The 15,535-nt window shown below is 37.4% G+C and overlaps 1 protein-coding gene and 1 pseudogene across 1 annotated transcript in view; both read left to right on the top strand.

Annotated features, from left to right (window-relative positions):
• Positions 1 to 393, top strand: part of LOC107620848 — a 28,566-nt gene extending 28,173 nt beyond the window's left edge. The window contains exons 2-3 of the mRNA XM_016322953.1: positions 9 to 98; positions 193 to 393. Of these exons, the coding sequence (XP_016178439.1) occupies positions 9 to 98; positions 193 to 393 (291 nt within the window). The remainder of the gene's footprint in view (positions 1 to 8; positions 99 to 192) is intronic.
• Positions 9,331 to 10,384, top strand: LOC107621879 (annotated as a pseudogene).

Raw genomic sequence — 15,535 nt, forward strand, 5'->3', positions numbered from 1 at the left:
GGTTATAGCGATGGCTCGAGTTCATATCTGGAAATGATTCCAGTCGATACACCGTTCGTGCCCATGGTGATGGGAAGTCCCTCTCTTTTACCTTGTGGGTGCACCAGACTTCATGGACGGTGGAGACCTCCCTCTCTCGTAAACCCATGCACCCTATGGAAGTAACTCATTTTCTAATTTTATTGTTCCTAGAGGGTTGACGATGAAACTCGGATGAGATTGGCTATGGATCTTTTATGTCAAAGTCAAACCCAAAGTGGGAGGAGGTCTGTCAGTTGGCAGGATATTTCTGGAATAACTTTGTTAAGAGCTACTTGGAGATTGATGGTTGTGACTCCAAGAATGGCGGGCAAGAGGATGCAACAGTCGGCAGCAGTAGCAGCCAAAGCATGACCATCTAATTACATAGTAGGGGATGGTTATTTTTTTGAGCCCTTCACTCTGGTCAGGACGATGTTTCATGTTCTAATGTGTTAATGAAGTTGCAAACGCTCCTTTTCCCATTGCATGCAACCTTTTGTGACTATTATGTTGCATGCATTATAATAGATGTTATTTGGGCTACTCCCATTAGTAATTATATTGGTTCGTCATGTCCGAGTCACTCGCTGAACATGTAAGCGGGATCGTAAATGGTATTGGATTTTAAGTTAGATGCTTTATCTAATAGCACTGAAACCTATTGCACTAAAACTACTGAAATCTATCAAGATTAATAATTTTTTGTTATGAATGTCAAATAATCATTTTCTCAAAACATAGAATTCTTTGACTTATTCAGCATATAAAAATAACATAGAACGACAAAATTATAAGCCCCAAGAGATCTCCATTCGTCCGATATTTTGTTATCGTGTTAATGCAATCTAAAGTGGTAACAAGTAAATGGAAATAAAATTATAAAATGCATTGTTATTATAAAAAAAAAGGACTGCTGCTGTCCTTGAATCTGACCTCAACTTGAAAACTATTATCACATTCAAATGTATGGCTCTTTATATTATTTATTTAGATAGAATTTATTATATAATATATTTTTTTCAATTTCCTTATTGAAGCAGTCGGATTGTTTGTAATTTTTTTTATATTTGTCTATTAAACCATAACAAAAAATGTCTAACATAATTTAGCATTGAGTAATGCCCAAAGTTGACTATACAAAATTATCTAATGTAATTTAGCATCGTCCAGTAAATGCAGGTCCAACATTCCATTATGAACCTCCTTAACGAATCAGAAGTTAACTAAAATTGAACCTAATCAACTACAACAGCATAAATTAAAAACAACTCCTCAATAAAGTTTGATGACTTGACTCCAATCTAGTATAACGGAATATAAATGAACATAGTTAAGTGCTTCAAGTCCGAGAAAATATATTTTTCATGGTTCGGTGGATGCAGCTGCACGATTCTAGGCTCGACCAGCTTAATGGAACACAAATGACCATGATTTGGAACCTTAATAAGATCAGTAAAATAAAAAAAAATGTCTTCAACAAAGAACCATGTGGTCAATACTTTAAGCAGCAATCTTGCAACAATCGCAATATCTCTAACACCTACAGTGAAGAACAACAGTAACAAATCATAACTACATTGAATCGCTTTGCATGTTCCAGGACAATAACAAGTTAATACCAAAAATGACATAGAAAAGTATTCACAACTTTCCAAACACAATCTACATGACCCTTAACTATCAAGCGGTGTGTTATATTCAAATTTAAAAATCAGAATGCGACTTACAAAGCAAAATGAGATTACTAAACCACAAGTTGATTACCTTTGTATCCTAGGCGATGGCATTACCCAGTCTACCCATGTTCCTGGTTTGGCTTTGCGCTGCACCTATTATATGGTCCCATCTGTCGTTTGTTCTATCATCCTCCTCCCTGCACCAATTGTCTCCCTCATCTAACCCCTTGCCTTGATCAACGTGCAAATAAACATTCGGCAAAACAGCCTACGTCACAACAAAATTGATATTCAGTACTGATGCAATTAGATAAAATTATTTAACTCGTGAATAAAATTATTTAAAACAAATGTTTACCTCGAGTTTTCTGACTGTGGTTTCCATGGTGGGACACCGTGAATCTTTCGTCGATGTGAAATTCCTCTGTGGCTCAGTGCACCTCCTCTTTGTGTGCCCAGTTTTTCTGCATTTCGTGCACCTCCTTTTTTTACCTTTGTGCTCCCGTGTGCTGGGTGCCTCTTTTGTGTGCACAACAGCTGGATCTCGTACATCACAGGCCGCCTTCGGACTCCTATCCATCGTATTATTACCGTTGCATACTTGAAGATCAAATCGTATTTGCCTGATTCCGCTCATGCATTTCTTGTAGAGTTCGTCGTTCTTAGATCCAACAACAACATCCACTATGAAGCAGCATGCAGGGCACCATGTCTCAACAAGAAACCCCGTTCATTAGCGTCTTCTGTCTTCTCATTATATTCGTTGACTGTCTTCACATCCTTCCTCCATCATCTCAATATCAACCGCTCGGTAATTTTTTTTACATGCTCGTGCTTCATGACAAAAAAACATATGCCTGCATGGAAAACCTTCTTTCTCCCGAAATCCACATCGACAGTCCAACCTCCCTTTGTTTGGATCGTACAATGCCACCACATTCTGACCGGGATATCCATATTCCTCAACTGTGTACACCATGTGTTCGAGGCCACATTCTTCTACAGATGCCATGCACACAACCTATATGTCGAATCGAATGCAATCATGTCCCCAAGGTGTTGAAAATCAACCCTGCTAGGACCATCTGTCCAAAACATCTTTGCCAATATGCCTTCTTCAGTCAAATTGTACTGATGCGTGTGTATCTTATACCCTTTTTCTTATCATCTTCCAGTTATTTTTATTTAGTTTTTATTTAGTTTTACTTGATTTTAGTGTAAAAATCTCCTTTGGATGCTACTTTGGATTGTTTTGGTGTTTTTATGATTTCAGGTGAAATTCAAAGCAATTTGACGGAGTTTGGAGCTAAAAAGGAAAAAGCAGACAGCACCTCCCTGGGCATTAAATGCCCAACTGGCGTTTAGCGCCAGCAAGGGACCTCAAGCCAGCACGCCATCACTCCCCTTAGGGCGTTTAACGCCAGCAGTAGGCAGCATTTCCCCTCTTTGGAGCTTCTCAAGTGGATTTAGCATTTATTAGTTTTACAAAAAATATCTTTTAGTCATAGGATTTATTATTTTATTTTTATTTCCATTTCAAATTAGGTTAGTATAAAAGGGAAAAGATCACTTGTGATTCGGATCTCCTTCCTTTCGCACTTTCAAAACCCTGTTTTCTCTGTAAGTCATGAGAAACTAAACCTCTTGGTTAAGGTTAGGAGCTCTGTTTATTTCTATAGATTAGAACTATTATTCTTCTATTTTAATTAATGTATTGATTCCATTCTAAGGATTGTTTTTGTTCTTAATCTTATGAATTTGAGTGGAACGAGAATATGACCCTTATTTTACTTGTGTTCTTATGATTCTCGGGAGAGTTATCTCGCCTGAACTACAGCTTGAAAACAAATTTCTCCTAATCTGCTAATTACATGAACTAATTGGGATATGTGACATATAATCTTGTTAGCTTTGGGTAATTAGGATTTTTGTGGTCATAAACTAGTTTTTGAACTTAACCCTCTAATCGGAATTAAGTGACCACGAGAATGGCGGTTAATAAAGGTTAGAGAAAACTAAATCACTAAGGGATTAGGGTTTAATTATTTATAGTTTGCCATAGAATGAATCATGCATTATTAAAATAGTTGGTAAGAATTTTTAATCTGGAAAAATAAACATCTCTGAAACTTTAACTGTTTTTCCCATATTGTTTTCACACCAAACTCTTAGTGCTTTCTTTAATTCCTTGTTTATTGTTTTATGCGCTTTCAGCCATCAAAACCCCTTTTTTTATTCGCTTAACTAAGTCCAACTGGATAGCCATTGTTGCTCAATCCAGCAATCCCGTGGGATCGACCCTCACCCACCTGAGGTATTACTTGGATGACCCGATGCACTTGCTGGTTAAGCTGTGCGAGTTCATAATTCACCCACCAAGTTTTCTTTGTCTCTTGTTTGTTTATGATCAGGAACAGGGATAAAGAACCCCTTCTCGAGTTTGATTCTGAGCCTGAAAGGACCTTGAGGCGAGTTTACAATAAGCTAGAGCTTACAAAGCCAGAGAGAATCTCTAGGAGACTTTTGAGAAGAAAGCTGAAGAGCTCATCATGGACGCTAATGGTGAAAATCTGAATGCTAATGAGCAAGAAAGGAGGACGCTTGGCTCATACACTGCACCCACTCGTGACTTCTATGGGCACAATATTTCAGTACTTGCTATTGGTGTAAATAATTTTGAGCTTAAGCCTCAACTGATCACTCTGGTGCAGCAGAATTGCTAGTTTCATGGACTCCCATAGGAAGATCCAAACTTATTCATCTCTAACTTCCTGCAGATCTGTGACACTGTAAAGACGAATGGAGTGAATCCGGAGATCTACAAGCTCATGCTCTTCCCGTTTGCTGTGAGGGACAGAGAAAAGCAGTGGCTTGATTCTCAGCCCAAGGAGAGCCTGGACATGTGGACAAGGTGGTCACTGGACAAGCCCCTGACTGGGATGGACGGCTGCATCAGCTCACTCCTTGTGGCGGTGAGGCTAGGGTTTTCGTTTTTGTTTGGGGAGAAGGAAGGAGATAAAAAAAACTGGAGAAGGGGCTCTAGGGTTAGGAGGAAAGGCTTCTGTGTTTCACGCGTGCCCCTGACTGCGACGGGCGGCTTCGGTGGCTTGCGGCGATGAGGCTACGGTTATCGTTTCTTTGGAGAGAAGGATATGGGAGAATTGGAGAAAGGGTTGGGACTTGGGAGCTGAGGAGAGGCTTTCTGGGTTCTCTGCGTGCTTTCTTTCTTTTTCTTTTAAAAGCAAAACATCATCGTTTCATGAGAACCATCGTTCGTGGGGTATACAACGGCTAGGACCTGGGAATGGGTTTGGCTCACTGAATGGCAGGTCAAATATTTTTTTCTTTGGGTCGGGTAGGTTTTTTCTTTAGCGTAGTAGTTGTAGTAGTTGCAGTGATGTTCTTCTTTTTTTTTGCGTAATTATAGTTGTAGTGATTTTTTGGTTTATTGGGTATTGAGTAGCAATAATGTTAACTTATGATATTCTTTCTTTACATTTTTCAGTTTTAAACACAAAACCCACTTTTTGTCCAAAAAGGAGGAAAGTCCAAGAATTGGGCCCGCAATCAACTTAACTTAATTAATCATGATAAAATATCATTATTAAACCACAGTATTAAACTCCTCACGTGGTTATATTCAACTTTTTGTCAACCTTTACATCCTGTCTCCTCCTATGCCATTTGTTGTAACTACAAGCTGCCACCACAAATCTACACATGCAGATATCAACATACTATCTACACAGTAGAACTTGCCAAAAAATAAATATAATACCAATCATTCTAATAAATACTTTTAATAATCAGTAAAGACATCAAATACTAAAATATCTCACTTAAAATAAAACAGCTACAAATACTTGAAATAAAACAACAACACTAAAATAAGTTGATTCCTTCTCCTTAAAAAACAGCAACCATCATATGAAACTTAAATCAACAACACTAAATCCTATAAACAACACACATGTCAACTATAAAACATTAAGTCAGCAACCATTCATCAACTATTCAAGTGATCAATTTAAATTTCAACAAGCTCAAGTCAACATTTTTCTTTTCCATCAGGTGAAGCCTTTTAAATTTCAGCAACCATTTATTTTTATTAAAAAAATTCCAATTAAAAAATTAGTGAAATATATTAGAATAATTTAAAAAAAGCAATCTAAGTTATTATTGTACACTAATACAAACACTTAGTGAGAATATCTAAGATGATAGATAAGGTTGTAATGGACTTTGAATTTTACGATCTTCAATATTAGTACTCAAAAAAATTCTATTCAATTCAACAATAACAAAATATATTAAAATAAGCCAATAGTTTCAAATCGAAGATAAAGAATAATAAAAAATAAGTAGACCAATTCATTATATACTTGAATCAACAACATCTTCTTCATCAAATTTAACCAAAATCTTAAGAGACTTCAACAAATTTTAAATGCAAATTAAAGCTCTATATTGGTGGAACTTAAAGAACTACGATAAGGGTCAAGAATACGACCTCCGATACTAAAACCTGACTCAGATGTCAGGGTAGAAATAGAAATGACTAATATATTTCTAGTCATGCAAGAGAAAATATGATACCTCAAAGTTTTTTCTCTCCACCACCTCAATATATCAAATCCATTAAAATCTTCTGCCACTTCATCTTTCAAATACATATCCATCTCATTCTTCTTGCGCTCACTTAACTTTATCCTTTGTGTTTGTTTCCATTTATTTGCTCATAGGGTCTTCAATCATAATGTTATCATTATCACTCATGTCTAAACTAGGATTTGGTGTAGTATCAGAAGAAAAATTAGTATCTATCTTTTGCACACATGCAGGGATCAAAAAAGATCTGGATTCCATATGCTATATTGCTCAAACAATTTAGCAATGATATCCTTCAATTTTCAAAAAATTCTTAAAGACTTTTCACCTTTCACCATACATTTCCAACAAAATAAACTGAATATATTCTAATTTATATCAGGGATAAGAAAAATAACAACAAGCAATAAATAATTTAAAGATGACTTATTGACTTTGTCACTTAAAGTGATCCCAAACAATAGAAAAGAATCTATTAGCTTTTCTTTTACCTGGTTGGACTCTATGTGTCTTTTCCTAAAATAGGAACATCACTTGAGGCTAAATTAGTAACTGATTCTCCTCCTCTTAACTTGTTGATTCAGAAGGTATTGATGCATCAATACTTTAATAGTTTGATGTTATTTTACGTATAGAAAAAAGTTATTATTTTCGCCAAAAATACATTTGAGTTAATCAAATATATATTATCCAAATATAATTATATTTATTCGATGTAGTTTTAATGTTCATTAATAGATAGCTAACAAGAAACCAAAAACACATAATTAAGTTCACCAAAGATATGAATTTCTTTGAGAGCACTTAAAATTTTTCTAATAATGTCCATTCTTCCAAGTTGCATGGTTATTATTGTAAAGAGAGTCCTTAATAATACAATTTCCCGCTATAATGTTAATATTGTTTAAAGTAAATCGAAAATAGATATGATATACTTGATTTTTTTTGTCATTTTACATCTAAATATAATTTTAATTACAATTACCAAACAACATTATTTTCTTCAAATTATATTTTATAAAAAAGTATTTAAGAACAAATCACATTTACATTATCAGTTTAATTTAATCAAATTAAACTTAATTCTACAAAATTAAGTTAACACTAACGTCTCTTTGTAGTGGTTTTGGAGTTGACATGTCTTTTCGCGGTGATGATGGTCAAACAAAGAATTTGCAAACTATATACGATAATCTTGACGGGAAAATGGTCCATTATTATTCATGAACGGAATCATGGTGATTAAATTATAGAACAAGTAATATAATTTGAAAACAAATTATTGTCAAAATTGTATGTTTAAAATTTAATCGAACAGTGAAGGTGTTTGAACATATTTGGTGGTTTTGGTAGCGAATGCAAAAAGTTTAAACTTGTGTATTTGCATACATGTATAATTGGTAGATTAGTTACATTCAAATTAAAAATTTGTTGTGAATGCAATTTGTGTGTGTATATATATATATAGTTGGTGTCTTGGTTTACATTCACACTAAAAATTTGTGTGTTCACATGCATATGTAGTGGTCAATTTAGGCATATTAATTGCCTTAATTGCCTATATAAAGGCTAAGGTTCCATACTTTATATGAACCACTATTCCACTGTGTAGCTAATCAATTTTTAGAACTGTATTTTATATATATTTTGTATACTAAATTTATTTGTTGATTTTTTTTTAGTTAGAGAAAATTTGTGTTACTATTTTGTATAAAAGGTTGTCACTCTCATAAAGACATCAAAAATGATTTTTCATAAAGACTATGAGGCAGAAGATAACATGTGTCCTCATTTTAATTTTAGTTTATTCTAATCGGTTCTTTTACATAAAAAAAATCAGATTAATCTTACACTATTCATAAAATTGGTTCATTTGGTTCATTCTAACCAATTTTTTTAATTTTTACGAAAACAAAACAGATTTTTAGACTAACACAGTATTAGAGTGTGGTTTTTAGTCTTGCATATTAGACTGTTTATGTTAAAAAAATGAAAAAAACCAGAATTAATCCATTACAAATTATTGTTAGAATTGTTATCACTGAATATTTTTTTTAGTAGAATTGGACTTCTTTCTTTAATTGCATAATTTTTATTATTCATATCGTATGTAAGGTCAAATCATCATATTATACAATAAAACAAATATCATATTATAAATACAATTCGAGTACCCAAAATCACCCGCAGTTTGGAGATATGCATAGAATCATTATAAATGAATTTCACTCGATCTTGCACAATTGAGTTTTTCAAACAATTCGAAGGCAGTGTCATCTTCCATAGTATAGCACCGTAGCTTCTTCATGGAGCTGAATGATATTCATCTAAGAGTTTGAAAAAAGAGGCCTGAATGTGATGCTGAGAGGAGAATATTTGTCCTGTCGTAGGGTTTTAGTCAAAAACAACATCTCCTTCTATGTTTTTGCATCACCGTGCCGCACGCATTTTTCTCAACCATTTCATTGGAACTTATCCAAGTTGTGGATTATTGACATCTTCCATCCACCAGCTTGTGGGGGCATATTAAATTCTTATTTTATTTTCATTTGTTATCTTATCTTTTTCTTTTAGAAACAAAATTTGTCATGCTTATCTCTTTTTAAGTCAGTTATGCTTATCTTTTTCTAATAGAATCATTTAGAGATTCTAGTTGTTTTAACTTATTTTAATTTTTTATTTTATTTTTATTTGTTATCTTTTTTTTTTCTAAAAATAAAATTTGTTATGTTTATATTTTTTTTAAATAAGTTATGGTTATCTTCATCCAACAAAATCATCCTGGTTGATTTAGTTTAGTAATTAGTATAAATAGATGTTATTGTTCTGCCGCACAATCAAGCAAAGAAGCACGTTAGGGTCTCCCAATCTCGCAGTTGCAGAGACAGCTTCGCAGTTACAATGGCCACTCTCATCCCTACCTCCTAGCTTGCCTGGGCCGACGCGGGTCCCGAGGTTGTTGAGCCACAGGTTAGTAGACTATGCATGGAGGCTGAGGAGTTCATTGCTAATGGGGAAGTAGTTGGAGCTAGCATCATTGATGATTACGTCTGCTGGAGTTAATCTTCTCGAAGATTACTGAAAAAGATGTGGAGTCCATCTTCACGATTATCTGCAATCTTATTACTGAGAATCCAGATGTAGTAATGGATATCATCAAAGTTATATCAGCAAAATTAATTCAACAACCACGTGAAAAGCCTGCGGTGTGCTTGAAGATTTTGATCAATCTGTACAATCTTGTGGAGACTCCATATTACCGCTTTTATATCTACATGAAAGCGTTGAATTTAGCAGCTGAAGGGAAAGTCACTAAATACATTATCCCTTCATTGAAAAATATTGACAATTTTTTGAAAGACCGGAAAAGTGGGATATCAGAATAGAGAGAGTTCTTCCTTGCTATCTCTTAACATTTTGAAAGAAAACAAAAGCATAGGCAAAAAACTCTTTTAAGTTCTTTTAATGGAGAAGATGCACATGTATTGAGTGAAGCAAAGGAGGAGGCTGTGCATGCAATCATTGATTTTGTGAAATTATCTTATATATTCCAGTGTGATTTATTAGACATGCCTGCTGTTTTGCAATTGGAGAAAGATGCCAAATATGCTGTGTTATACCAACTTCTCAAGATTTTTCTTACTCAGAGGCTGGGTGCTTACTTAGAATATCATACTACAAATTCTGACTTGGAGAAAAACTATGGTCTTGTGCATGCCAAGATGAGGTTGATGTCATTGGTGGATCTTAGCTCTAATGGATCTTGTCGAATTCGGTACGAACTTATAAGAGAAATACTGAATATCAATGATGATGAGGTAGAACTCTGGGTGGTTAAGGCAATAACTGCAAAGTTGATTGACTGTAAGATGGACCAAATGAATCAAGTTGTAGTTGTTAGTCATCACACATATGGTATGTTTGGTCAGCACCAATGGCAAGCACTGAGAACAAAGCTAATGACATGGAGGGATAATATTTCGAATGTGATCAATACAATTCAGGCTAACAAGGTAACCGAAGATGGGTCCCAGGCAGTCCAAGGTTTGGTGGTTCGCTGAAGAGGTTTTTTTGAATCTTGTCTGATCTAGATTTAATCTAAGTTTGTCTTTCTTATTCTTAACTAGTGTTCCGTTCTGATTCGACCGAGGTCTGTAACTTCTAATCGAGGCTGCTCGGCTCTTGGGAGAGTTATACATCGTCTGTAAGGTAGCCTTCAAGGGTGACCTCGGCACGATGAAACACGGCGGCGGGAGCACCTGCAAAAAGCACTCTGACGCTCAAGTAAGAATGTGAGTTATAAGAAAGTAAGAGAAATAACTTAGAGTGAGTTCTGTGAACTGTTTCTCCTGGGCTATTGGGTTCGGTTTTATAGGTGAACGAAGTGCTTTGCTTGTTCCGATAATCGTGGTTCGGTTAGTGAGTTTCTGTTGCTGTTGGTAACGGCTAGTGGATAGTGTTTGACTTATGCTTAGTTTTTGGTCAAGTGGTTATCCCAGATATGTTCGTTCGTCTTCTATCTTTATGGTCGGTCTTTAATTCTGATCTTATCTCTGAGTTTATGGGGTACACATCATAGCCCCCAAGCTTGTCTGTCTCTGTTTAGGGGGCAGGCAAGCTTTATGCCTTTGGTGTTTCTTGTTGATTTTTGCTTAAGTTGGGCTTTGTTTGTTGGGCTCGTGCTTTTAGGGGTCAATGGGGAGTCAAGGAGTTTTCTACCTCGCTTGGCGCGCTGCAATTAATGCGCCTTCCTTGCGTTTGGTTTTTCAAGATTGGTAGCTGTTATGTTTTGATTTTCCCACTAAGTTAGTGGGCCTGGTAATAGTATTTGGTTTGTAGTTTTGGAACTGGTGCTTTGTTTCTTCATCTTCTGTCATTCATATCTTCGAGTATGACTTCCAGAGGTTAGTTCCTTCTTCACTTTAGTGCTTATTTTTGTTTTTGTTATGGCGAGAGAGAAAGATAAGAAAACGGCTGTTGAGGATAAGAAAAATAACCTGTACCATTGGGTTCATGACGATGTGAAGACTCAATCGTCTTCGTATGTTGATTCTTCATCGCTGCGTGAGCTCGAGGGTTTGGTTTTCGTAAGGGAGGGTTCTGGTATAGGTGTTGAGTTTCTTTATTGTTCGAGTGATGATAGGTTTTTGAGAGAAGAGGGGGTTGGGAGTATTTTTACATGTACACGCCTTGTCTGTTGGAGTTAGGTGTTAAATTTCCCTTTTCTTCATTTGAGTGTGACGTATTGACCAATTGAATTGTGCACCGTCTCAACTTCATCCAAATTCTTGGGCGTTTCTTTGTGCTTTCGAGTGTCTGATGGAATTTTTGTCGTTCCCTTGTTCCCTTCCTTTATTTTTCTCACTGTTTCAGTCCAAGGGGGTTAGGAGGGGGCAGTGGGTATGCTTGAGTAGTTACCCTGGTTGCTCTTTGTTTTTACTTTATAAGTCTTCCTTTAAAAATTTTAAATCTTTGTTTGTGAAAGTCCGGTCGAAGGAGGCTGATTACCCTTTTTACCTTGATGACGAGCTTATAGAGAGGTTTCCGTTGTATTGGTGTTCAGAGCCTTGTCAGATTCTTGAGGCTACTGAGCGTAATGTGGAGGAGGAATGTGTGTTAGAGTTTTTGATAGAGTGTTTTGCTGATGGGGTGTGTTTGTCTATTCCTGAACTCTTACAATTGCATGATGCTGGTGACAATGAGGGTCTGAGGTCCTATATAGGTAATGATAGTTGGTGTCTTTTCTGTTGTTTATTTACTTTATTTATCTGACTACTTTTCTCTGTACAGGTGGGCGAGCTCCTTTACTCGATCCTTCCCAATTTCAATCCTTTTTGAAGAAGAAAAAGGATAAGGACGCTAGTGTTTCTGGGGCCGTGAAGGAGGCTGGTGGAGAAGCTGCTCAGTCCGTTGCTCAGCCTACCTCATCATTCAAGAGGAAAAGGGTGGAAACTAATCAGTCCCTCGAAGTTATTTCTGAGGATGAGAGGGATGTGGTTGGTGGTGGTAGGTCTGTGTTTAATCGTCAGAAGCGCCTTCATGGGTTCATACTTGGGACGAACCCTTACTCTTTGTGGAGCGACCAATTTCCTATTGCTGAGTTATCGGACAGAGTTTCCCAATATCCTGGAGATATGCTCATGACTCGCCGTATTGGTATGGAGGTCTTGGGAAAATTCATTCAGGTCGGTTTCTGTGTTATAATCGTCGTTTGTTTTTATTTTCTCTCGGTTGATAACCTTTGTGGTTTGCAGATTATTGCCTCACGCCTTATGTGTGTTGGTCGTACTACTGAGTTAGTTGGTGCTGAACAGCAAGTTGTTGTGGGGAGGGTTACTGATCTGGAGAAGTCGCTAAAAGAAAAGGATATTGCTATGGAAAAGGTTTCGTTGGAAAATGCCGAGATATCGGAGAAGGTGAAGTCGTCCGAAGAGGAGGTTTCTCGTCTCAGAGACCAAATCCGACTTCTTCAGTCCGAGATTAAGGATAGTGATTTGGCTAAGGGGCAGCTGACTTCCCGAGTTCATGAACTCGAGGAATTGGGAATGGAAATGTTTGCCTCCAGTTTCGACCGAGCTATTAGTCAGATTACTGCTCTGGCACCTGAATTTGATTGTACTCGGATGGACGTGACAAAGGTCGTCATTGATGGGAAGTTGGTGGTGGATGGCACTGTGGAGGACCATGACGAGAATGTCCCTCCTTCTTGAGTTGTTTTTATTTATGTGTGTTTTATTTGTAATGATAAGTTATTTCGTTTTGTCTGGCCGAGCTATGGTCGAATTGATGTTTTGTGAACACTTGGTTCTTGTTTGACTTAAAGTAAGCATTGATCGTGGCTGGGCCACCTTAATGATATAGCTATTTCGATAGTATGGTATGTTAAATAGTAATGTAAAATAATTGAACAAATAGTCGGTTGAATTTGTTTGATTTGGGCGTCCGGCCTCATTAAAACCCTCCTTAGGTAAAACCCTTTTTGGGGGAAAAACCTCTAAGGGGGAAAAAGAGTACCTTCATCCGCAAAATGTACAATTTCTATGACTTGTACAACTTTAGTAAAGAGATGTTCCAATTCCCTGAAATTGGATTGCCTTGTAATGTTTGCAGCTGGTAAGCCCCCATTCCGAGCACTCTGGAAACTCAGAATGGTCCCTCCCAGTTTGCGGTGAGCTTTCCATGTGAAGGAGGTCGCCTGGCTTCTTCTGTTCGTCTGAGGACTAAATCGCCCTCCTCGAATGTCCTAGGCACCACTTTTTTGTTGTGCCTTCTTTCTGCCAGTTGTTTCTGAGCCCTTTGTTTAATGGCGGCGATTTCTCGGTCCTCTTCCGCTAGGTCAAGCTCGGCATTTCTTGTGTTTATGTTGTGTTGTTCGTCGTATAGGTCGGCTCTTAGCGTGGGACCCCGACCTCTACCGGGATTAATGCTTCTGACCCATAGACTAGTTTGAAGGGTATTTCGCCCGTTGTTATTTGTATTGTGGTGTTGTAACTCCACAATACTTCTGGTATTAGCTCCGCCTATTCTCTTTTTGCGTTATCAAGCTTTTTCTTTATTGCCTACAGTATAACTCGGTTAGTAGCTTTGGCCTGCCCATTGGTTTGTGGGTGTTGACCGAGCTAAAATGGTGCTATATATTAAAATTTTGTAAAAATGAGCTGAGCTTATTATCTGTGAATTGCCGACCATTGTCTGATATTATTTCTTTTGGTATTCCAAATCGACATATGATATTTTTCCATATAAAAGATCGTACCTTTTCTACTGTTATTTTTGCTAACAATTGTGCTTCTATCCATTTTGAGAAATAGTCTATTGATACTAAAAAAAACTTTACCTGACCTGGAGCTATTGGGAATGGGCCGAGTTTGTCGAGCCCCCATCTGTGGAAGGGCCAGCTTACTTCCATACTGTGTAATGCTTCGGCCGGTTTTGTAGAGATGGATGCATGCTTTTGACATTTGTCGCATGTTTTGACTTTTGTCATGCAATCCCTTTTCATGGTCGGCCAATAATATCCTGTTCGGACAATCTTTGCGGCGAGAGCCCGGCCTCCGATGTGGTTCCCACAGACTCCTTCGTGTATTTCATCCATCACCTCTTTTGCCTCATCTTTGTTCAGGCATTTTAGCAATGGTTGTGAGAAGCCGCGCCTGTATAGCTCTCCTTCTATGTTTGTGTAGAGGCTTGCTTTTTGTCTGAAGTGTTACGAGTTGAGCTCGTCTCTAGGAATGATACCTGCATTGATGTATTTAAGGAAAGGTGTTCTCCAGTCTCGGAGGTGGTTAATGTTTGTTATAGATAATAGTTCAATGCTGGGCCTTTTAAGTGTTAATTGTGATAGTGCTGATGTTTGTGTGTCCGCCCTAGTGGCGGCAAGTTTTGATAATTTGTCTGCTCTAACATTCTCTTCTCTGTGTACGTGTAGAATAATGAATGAGCTGAACTTTGAAATGAGATCCTTTGCTATGAGACAATATCGCTCTAGCAAGGGATCTTTTACCTGAAATTCTCCTCGGATTTGTTGCACTACTAAGAGGGAATCATAGTGTGTTGTCAGGATTTTTGCTTGGAGATCTAGGGCGAGCTTGAGTCCTGCTATGAGGGCCTCATATTCGGCTTGATTGTTGCTTGCCGGGAAGTGGAACTGGAGGGATTGCTCGGCCACCACCTTGTCTCCTTCTTTCAGTATTATCCCGGCTCCGCTTCCTCCTCGGCTGGACGCCACGTCCACATGTAATTCCCAAGATTTATTGTGTTCGTTTTGGGTTAGTTCTGAGATGAAGTCCGCGAGGATCTGTGCTTTTAGTGCCGACCTTGGTTGAAATTGGATGTCGAATTCTGAGAGCTCGATATACCATTTGGTCAGACGTCCAGCCAGTTCTGATTTTGTCAGTATCTGTCTTAGTGGTTGGTTTGTCCTTACTAGTATTGTGTGGCTTTGGAAATAGTGCCTTAGTCTTCTTGCCGTTGTTACAAGTGCTAAAGCTAGTTGTTCTATCCTCGGGTACTTCTGTTCTGTTGATTGCATGACTCTACTAACGAAGTATACTGGTTGTTGTGTTTTTCCTGTCTCAAGGACTAGAGCCAAGCTTATAGAATAATTAAAAATAGATAAGTATAAGTATAAAAGTTTATCGACTTCTGGTCTCTGCAGCACAGGTGGTGATGATAGAATGGTCTTGAGTTCGGTGAACGCTTTCTCGCACTCTTCTGTCCATTGAAATTTT

This window comes from Arachis ipaensis, chromosome B10 (genome assembly GCF_000816755.2).
Source record: "Arachis ipaensis cultivar K30076 chromosome B10, Araip1.1, whole genome shotgun sequence".
In the NCBI taxonomy this organism is placed as follows: Eukaryota; Viridiplantae; Streptophyta; class Magnoliopsida; order Fabales; family Fabaceae; genus Arachis; species Arachis ipaensis.